Consider the following 9,288-nt stretch of genomic DNA (forward strand, 5'->3'; position numbering starts at 1 on the left):
TTTGACCGAGCTTGAGTGGATTTAGGGATGACTGGAATTCCAGTTTAGCACCAGAGAATCTTTCAGACCTATCGAGACACATGTCAAATTTCCTGTTCCCAAATTTGCAACTCTTAGACCAGCTTGATGAAATGGATGATGAAAAGAATTTTTATTTGGTCTACAAGAAGACTTTTGGGATGTCTGTCTCTGAGGTACAGCTAAACAAGTATAGCTGAAATGGTCTAAATAAAATTGGTTTTGGTTGAGATGGATATCTACCCTATCAAAATTCACATAGGTGAAGCTTAGCAAATTCTAATGATTGAAAATAAGGTCTTTTAGTGAAGAAGTTAGACATAGGTTTCAGCTTTGGTAGAAAACTGATTCAAAATGAAATCTAATGAGTTGAAATGTTTTCTAATTACAATACAAAATTCATATTCTGAATGTTTTTCTTTCTTTCTCTTTTTCTTTCTTTCTTTCTTTTAAAGGAAATGGAAAAATCTGATGCCAATAATTTCTTAATCTTGTTCCGGGATTCAGGCTGCCAGTTCAGATCTCTGTATACGTACTGCCCTGATACTGAAGAAATCAATAAATTAACAGGAATAGGTCCCAAATCTATCACAAAGAAAATGATAGAGGGACTGTATAAATACAACTCTGACAGGAAGCAATTTAGCCACATACCTGCCAAAACTTTGTCTGCCAGTGTTGATGCCATTACCATTCACAGCCATTTGTGGCAAACCAAGAGACCAGTAACTCCTAAGAAACTCTTACCCTCCAAGGCATAGTAGATGGGAAAAAATTTGCTTGAGACAATTATGATAAACTTGCACTTCATCTTTACTGCCTATAGGAAATAGATTTCTAGTTGCCAACAAGACTCTTAGAACTTATAACTGGACAGCGAGTTCTATTATCATGTCCAACTGGAATGTAAACACAGTGTTTAGGAGTGCAGAAGATTAACTCTTAGGTGAATAATTATGAGTGATTACGGAAATGTTTGATATGTGTGGAAATTTGTATGTGCTAATGCAACATATAGAGTATATTTGCTCTGTATTTTGATTAGATACACTGAAGCACTGAATGTTCCTCTTTAGTGACTCAAACTACATTTTTTACATCTGTTGCCTTATATGTTTGTATTTGTGCTTGTCTTGAACTATTTTTCTTTCACTAAAGAAAAACTTCTTAATATTCTCAATACCATCGAACTTTGCATACTGACTTACAGTAAAGACTAAATGATAAATTGTATGTCACTGAATAACAGCTGAATGGGTCTGTTCTCCAAGACCCTTACTGTGTGCTGTAACAAAATCAAGATTCATTCCCCTGTATATTTATAATTCTTTTTCAATTAAATAGTACTGATTTGCTTATAAACTAAACAGTAAAGGAAAAACCTTTGAACTGCTTGAAGTTTCCTTCAAATGAATTATTCAACAACTCAGGGTAAAGGTGATGCAATTATTTTTGTTTCAGTAAATTGCCATCTGAGATGTCATGGCTGACCATGTGCATGTTCACAACACCAGTAAAACTCCAAGTAAAAAGTTTTGGTAGGTCTCTGAAATGGTTTAAGCAAGGGTGCATTCATTGCTTTGTGCTGTTCCAGCAGGAGAGAGAGCATGCGGTCAGGTCCTGCTTCTTCAAGGAAGGAATAGGAACTCATGAAACATTCAGAACTAGATCCCTGATGTTGCCTAACAGAGCACTAAATATTCAGAAGAATCACAGAATTCACTAAGTCACAGATCTTTGAGAAGTCATGTATCTAATTCCCATTGATTTTAAGATCCAGGCCACTTCCTGCCTCCAGATCTGCCAGCTCAGACTTGAATCAGTTTTCTAGGGAACAGACATCTGAGAAGAATTTTCAGTGTGTCTTCGTAAACTGTTTTCTTGACACTAACAGGTGATGTCTTGGGACAGAGCAATTTTTAAGTACCTATGGCAAAAAAGCCTAACTGACATTTCAGTAAATCCATAACGTGACCATTTGCAAAACCAAACTCTAGGCATATTTCAGTATTATTTATAAAGGGCTGCATTTTATTTGTTTGATTATTTTATAAATCACTATCCCGTTTCAGTGTTTGTTTCTCTTATAATTTGCTTTTAACATAGCACTGTTCTGGAAAAAAAGAAGAAAACACAAACTTGAAGCCTCCCCTAAATCTGTGGCTATTTTGATAACATCGTACACCAGAGAATTTGTTGGGGGGGAGGGAAATCTCATTCTCAGGAAAAGACTTGAATGATTTGTGATTCTGTTCTGTTTCAGTGTTGTGACAACTCCATTCACATAAGACAGTATTGTGCTATAAGTATGTAGTCCATTCAGTTTCATGGGAGACTAAAATGATGTTCATATTTCTCTCATTAAACTGCTTTGAGAGAAACTGCCTCACTACTACGATGTGCTCATTTACCTAGAGAAAAGATGCACAGGAATGAGATGTCATTAAGTAGTTTAGAACAGTACTTTTTTAAATTATTATAAGGCCTTAGGCATCAGTGCATCTGGATTATAAACATTTTCTCAAAAATGCTGTCAGTTTACTGTAATTTATGTTCTTATATTTATGTATATTTGTTAAAACTGTAAAAAAAAAAAAAAAGAAAAAACACTTTAAAATACATGTTTAATATGTATGTGGCTCAAAACTATTTGTGGTTAGCTGATTCCTACTGTTTGCATGTATATCACCAGGATATGTAACTCTTATATTTCAAGTGTATACATATTGTGTATATAGGATATAAATAATATTAAAAAGGGGGGGAAGAGGGTTTGCACATTCTGCCTGTTAGACACTTCCTACAGATACCATTGTAGGAACATCTTGAATAACAATATGAAACTGTGTATAATATACAGTGATTCAAGAAACCAGGAGGTTGGAATTAACTGACACACATAAGGTGAATAACTTCAAAAGAAGTTTTATCATGGGAGGCTTTTTATTTCTAAAATCTGTTCTATGATTTAACTGAAGGTTTGCAACACCATAAAGACACACGCATCAACCTAATCAAAGTGAGCTTAAATACGTGGCAGGAGTTCTTTGAGTAATTTTAAATATATCTGAATGTATTATGAAATTTGCATTTGTCAACAGGTTCAAGATTTGTGCAATGTCTAAAAGTAGAATGTGAATAATGCAGTTGAAAATTTCATTGCTCGCAGTATAAGGTTTTACTTAATACAGGAAAAGTAAAGCTAGAGATGCTTTTCCTTTTTAAGCCTGCAAATTTTCTAATTACAGTGGATCTTTGGTTGGGATCATGTTTAAAAAAAAGAAGAAAAAGAAAAAAAAAAAAAAAAAAGAAAGCTTTCCATAAAGGCCAGTATTTATCACTGACCTTTCCAGAACACACTGGTGCTTTCATCAGGGGTATTATTATTGTTGCTACAACTGAATTGCCAAACTCTCGTCTTAGTTTTTGGAGCAAAATTTCATCTTCTAACAGTCATAATAGCTACTGATTTTTTTTTTTTTTTTAATGTTAGTATGACTGTTAGTTTTTATTGTTTGGCTGTTTAAAGCCAAATTCAGCTATTTAATTATGATTTATTGGGCACTGTTGAAAAATGTACAGTGTATTGTGTGCTTACTTGTCCACTTCTATGGAGCATAGCTTCCATATTTTTTCAAATGCTGTGCTGTAAAATATTGTCATTGCTACTTATGTGGTACAGTGTAGTTTTTTCCTTTCATTTAAATAAAAGCATGGCACCAAAATGACATTTTTTTGTTTTCTTGCTTACCTGTAAATATAAACTAAATTTATAAAATGTTCACATTAATGTTTAAATCTTGTTTCTTCTCTTATTTCAGCAGTGTGGAAATTGTAGGAAATATGCACCATTACAATTTCTTCTTCTGTTTCCCATCTTTGGTCATACTTCCCTAGATAATCTAGATTTCTGATGTTACCAGAGGATGGCTATTGAATAATTGAATAGGCTTCATATTTCATTCGTGAGGACAACAAGATGTTACCCTGTTCTCTTCAGAAGTGAATTTCACAATTTTAAGTCATCTGATAAAGTTCTGGGCTCTGGTTAGCTTCCATTTTTCCAAAGCCACAGAAGCTTACTGGTCAGGTTAAAAGGTTTGCTTCAGACTGAAAGGTTGTCAAGGAGAACTGAAGTCTTCTGTTCGTCAAGGTACTACGGATAAAGCATGTGTGTGACTTCCAGTGAAAGAGTTTGTACTTGCTAGTGATGCTATCTTGAAGAGAAACACTATCCAAAAAATGAGGATTTTGGATATAAATGCCTCTCCAGATTTGTAAGTTAGTAATTTTTCCAGTTCAAATCCTCCCTCTTTAGGAGTTTGTGTTGTCCTGCTGGGTTTCAGAGTAAGAGCAAGGACTTGCTGAAAGTTGCCATGACATCCCTGCACTGTCAACAGGCAGACTGAGTTGCTGGGCTGACTTACACAGATAAAGAATGTCAGAACTGCAGAGCTGTTTGAAGGGTAACTTCAAGAATACCAGCAATCTGACAGTAGGGCTTTTAATGCTGAATTGAAAGCTACTGTGGAAGAAAATTAATAGCTTTCTTCCCCCTGAAAACTGGTTATGTTTCAGGCAGCTCACTTAGTTCCCTGTACAGCATCACAAACAGGCTGACACAAGCAAGGAATTATATTGGAATACAAACACACAATTGCACCCAGTAAAGCTATTTTTTTCAGTGGTGAGCCCAGCTCAAAATTTTCATCTCAAAACATCCTTTGTACAGATCTGCTTTAGAACAGACTTTGTTATTTCTATCTTTTGGCAAATAACACCGTCTCTGAGAAACTCCTGCTCATGCCCTGGTTCATTTGACATAAGATGACTGTACTGTGTGCCTGAATTTGTACAGAATTTCTGATTCAAAATCTGTGCTACTGTGGGATCCAGTGGAGAGAGTTATGCTTGGAACAGAAGGTTTCGGATCGATGGCCACACAAATGTGATGCAAAAAATAGCTTTGTTTCTCAAACGCAGCTGTACTGATCAGATCCATGGCAGATATCTTCTTTCCAACAACTTATTTAAAAAGACACAGGGCTAAACTTTAACTATTTAGATCTCTTCAAGTAGCAAATTAGCATTTCTTTGCTGCCTTGCTACTAATTTAATAAGCTGAAAAAGCAGTTTGAAGAATTGTCGCTATAGGGATGTATCTTGACAGTCACAGGCCTTTACAGCTGCTTTTACATTTTCTACTTAAAAAAATGAGAATCAGCAAAAGGGAAAAAAAAACCCATAAGCACTCATATTCCAGGTGTTCAACATATACATCTTTGTACATTTATAAGCAATTTTTTTTAAAGCAATCTGTTCCATTTAGGTAAAAATATATTTGACGTGTGTTTGTACAGGCATACATACTAACACACATTTACCTTCAGACTTACTTGCTTACATACAGATTAAAAATACATGTTTTATTTAGACAACTACAGCAATGAGTCAAACATGGTAGGGAAGTTACTCCAGCTTATTTCCTTCTAGCAAGAATGAAAAGCAGGTCTTGCACTTGAAACCACTGCTGTAAGAGGCAAGGAAGCAATCTACATTGCACATTTCAACACAAAGCCTTTGGGAGATGGAGTTCTTTTAATCAAATTTCTGAATTCAAGGATGACGCTGATGGATGCTAGACAGAACTGCTACTGATCAGAAGAGCTAATAACCATCAGGATTCAAGAAGGGGCAGAAAACAGCACAAATAAGGTAAGCATTCACTGAAAAAAGTTATTTAAAACTTTCTTCAAACGCCTATTCAACATTACAAACAACTTGATGTATAAGATGCTTAGGGGTAAATGAGTATTTCATTATCCGCTGGCAAATTTGTTTAAGCAAGATACTGAAAATTTTTTTCACATGTGTTTAAGTTTGCAGTTAATGGTATGTGAACTTCAGGGAGACATACTAAGTAATATCTATATGTACTTTTATGTCACAGTTAATGGAGCTTTGCAGAAAGACTAAAAGCTAATATGGAGCTTTCCATCACAGCAGCTGTCTTATTATTTCTTCATCATCACTGATCTAAATGTCTGCAGTACAAGACCTGGCAAGGCCCCACAAGCCTGCAATTATTTAAATTACTTGAAGCCAGATTATACTTTGGCTCAGTATTTTTCTTTTTTAAGCTACCTGAAACTGGAGCTATGATGCTGACATAAAGGATTCTATAGATTATGCAAGAATTCTGCTGAATTGTCACCTCAAAGTTCTGGAAATCCTTTCTTGAAATGAGTAAAACCTGTTTCAGAATAAAGTTTTGAACAGAATGTTTTTCTTAGTTTTTACAAGAGCATGTAAATATAAAATGTAAGGAGTAGCATGGCTCAGTTACAAGTTCAGAAAATGGGGATTGGCCCATTTTTAGGGCCAACACAGAATCAGCTGAATTGGAGGGAATCACAAGGATCATGGAATCCAACTCCTGGCCCTGCAGAGGACACCCCAAGAATCACACTGTGTGCCTGAGGGCATTGTCCAAACGCTTTCTGAGCTCTGTCAGGGTGGTCTGTGCCCACTGCCCGGGGGAGCCTGTGACAGTGCCCAAACACCCTCTGGGTTAAAAATTATTTCTTGATTATAACCTAAACCTCCCCTGAAACAGCTTCAGGCCATTCCCTGGGGTCCTGCCGCTGTCACCCCAGAGAAGAGATCGGTGTCTGTCCCTCCTCCTCACAGGGACGCTGTCACTGCAGTGAGGTCTCCCCTCAGACTCCTCCAGGCTGAACAGACCAAGTGACCTCAGCCGCTCCTTATGGCTTCCCCTCAAGTCCCTTCACCATCCTCGTGGTCTCCTTTGGACATCTCTAACAGCTCAATGTCAGTTTTATATTGTGCTGCCCAAAACTGCCCCCAGCACCGGAGGTGAGGCCGCCCCGGTGCAGAGCAGAGGGGACAATCCCCTGACTTGCCTGGCTGGTGATGCTGTGCCTGGCGCCCCCAGGACAGGGATGTCCCTCCTGGCTGCCAGGGCACTGCTGGCTCTGCTCCAGTGTGCCACTGAGCAGGACCCCCAAGTCCCTTTCCACAGTGCTGCTCTCCAGCATCTCATTTCTCACCTGCAACATTTGTAAAACAGTCACACAATTACTATTTTCTTTGCTGAAGTGCTCCAAGCACAGACTGCAGCGCCCTGTTTTGTCACTAGGCAATGCAGATCTCCTCCTCCACTAATCCTGATTTTCAGGCTCTCTAAAACCCACACCCAACAGTTTTGCTGGTCGTGGGAGTTACCTTCTTTGCAGTAATGAGTGGGGAGTTCAAAGCAAGCTGAGACCATCCCAAACATGTTTCTAAGCTTAAGTAAAGAGTTGCAAACAACCAGGGAACTGGATCTCCCATGAGCTCTCTTCCCATGGAATGCTACTCTATGTACCTTCACCAAAACTTAACAATAGTATGATTGCCCCCAAAGCAGGGCCACCAACTGCTATTCTTTCATATTTCTCCCTGATAGTTCTTGAAATCTCTTTCCAGAGTATAGGAATTTGCTGCTTGCCTGTGGAAGGTCCAACATTCTGAGCAGAAAAAGGAATAATTTTAAATTCATGATTTTCCTTTCAGGTCCATAAGTGAGAAGAAGCTTTATCTTTCTTGCCATCCAGAGATAGTCTCACAGAGTTGGTCTCAGGACTTCCACTGAAAACACAGCTAATGCAAAAATGATTAGTAAACTGTAAAACCACTCTAAAATCAGGATTCAATTTAAAAGCCTACATGTGTTTACCTAGAATTTTGTAGGTTAAACAAAGTTTTAAATGGACTTTTCATATCTATGCTCAGTAATGTTATACATACCACTCAGTTTAGACAATTAAAATCTTCTTGTTTTTCCACACTCCCCCTGATTTATCATCTCTACCGTATTGTATGTGTTGGAAAACAGTTTCATTTCTATAATTACATTTTCTCTTCAGCAGCGCCTCCAAAGGCAACTAAGCAACAAGTAGCTTTGGAAGTAAATAGAAGAATTCACTGTTTTACCAGCAACTCCATATTCCTGGGAAGTGAAGCTGGGACTTGAACAAAAGGAACCATGGAGTTCCACACTCCTTGCACATGCCTGGCAGAGTCACTGCTGTGCAGCCAGGAGCACTCCTCGCTGGACAGCCTTTGGGACATTTCTTTGTATTCCTGCCCAGAAAGAAGAGAGAAAAAATAACACGGGTCCCCTCTGCCCTTCAGCGGATCCTCGGCAAGACAGTCAGTAAGTAGACTTGACCTCACTGACATTTTGTGAATGTGACAGAGAATCCAGTTCAGCTTCAGTCAAATCCCTGACAACCTTCCCGGGATCTCTGATGCATGGCACACATTCCTAATTAAAAATAAAATAAAATAAAAAGTCGGGCATCAGCTTGTCAGAAAATTGCCACCATCTCCATTTTGGCAGGGCCTGCCAGGGCACTGCAGTGTGTTCACAAGCACTCTGTCCAAGTGCTGGACTTGCATTTTAACATCTCACCACTACATATAAAAACAGAGCAAGCTTACTGACTCTTCACCGTAATGACTGAGGTGCCATAATCTTTTGACAATTACAAAAATGTAACTGAAAGTGAAATTACATATGAATACGTCTTCATAAAACATGGGTGTCCCGCATACAGAAGATTTCTGTAAAGAACGCGTGCTTCGCTCAACAGCCTCAAGAAGCGGATGACTGCATAAGCACACTAAAAAATCCCGGCTGCCCTGAATCGCGGCAGCACCTCACGCAGTAATTAAAGGTGCTGCCCACAAGCCGGCAGCCCGCGCCGCGCAAGCTGAAAGCCGGGTGGTGGCAGACGGGCAGTGCCGCTCCTGCCCTGCCCGTGTGCCCTGGCTGCCTCGGGGGGCAGGTGAAGGCTCGGGGAGCCCCGGGAACACGGCCTGGCCGCCCTCTGTGAGGTGACACCGGGCTCTGGGGCAGCGTTCCCATCGCAGAGCACCGCGGGGACGGGCAGGGGACGCGGGGGATTCCGCACTAGCCCGGCGGCAGCTGCAGCCCCGCCCGGCTCCCGCCCCGCGTTCCCTCAGCGCGGGGCGCGGCCCTGCCCGCCGGGCGGGCGGGTTCGTCCCGCCGCGAACAAAGCGGCCCCGCCCCGCGCGGCCGCCGCCATCCGTCCCTCCCTCCCTCTCTCCCTCCCGCCCCCGCGGCGGGGCGGCTCCGACCCGCCCCTTCAGCTTTCCGCTTCGGCAGCGGCGCCGGGAGGGCCCCGGGGCGCCGCCGGGCGGGCAGCGGTGTGGGCGGGCGGCGAGCGGAGCGACAGCGGCGCC

General features: G+C 40.5%; 1 protein-coding gene across 6 annotated transcripts in view; it reads left to right on the forward strand.

The window, feature by feature from the left end:
• CAMSAP2 (calmodulin regulated spectrin associated protein family member 2) overlaps nucleotides 1-7,979 on the forward strand; it is an 85,760-nt gene extending 77,781 nt beyond the window's left edge. For 4 of the 6 annotated variants that reach the window (XM_066192298.1, XM_066192299.1, XM_066192300.1 and 1 more), the window contains one exon: nucleotides 474-3,743. In XM_066192298.1, the coding sequence (XP_066048395.1) occupies nucleotides 474-779 (306 nt within the window). In that variant the 3' untranslated portion in view covers nucleotides 780-3,743. Of the gene's footprint in view, nucleotides 1-473; nucleotides 3,744-5,639; nucleotides 5,749-7,949 lie in introns of those variants that run through there. The other 2 variants (XR_010722436.1, XM_066192301.1) reach the window with 2 other exon arrangements.
• Nucleotides 7,980-9,288: the final 1,309 nt, after the last annotated feature.

The sequence above is a fragment of the Chamaea fasciata genome, unplaced genomic scaffold (assembly GCF_029207755.1).
Source record: "Chamaea fasciata isolate MVZ Bird 193981 ecotype frontalis unplaced genomic scaffold, bChaFas1.0.hap1 SCAF_10, whole genome shotgun sequence".
Taxonomy (NCBI): domain Eukaryota; kingdom Metazoa; phylum Chordata; class Aves; order Passeriformes; family Sylviidae; genus Chamaea; species Chamaea fasciata.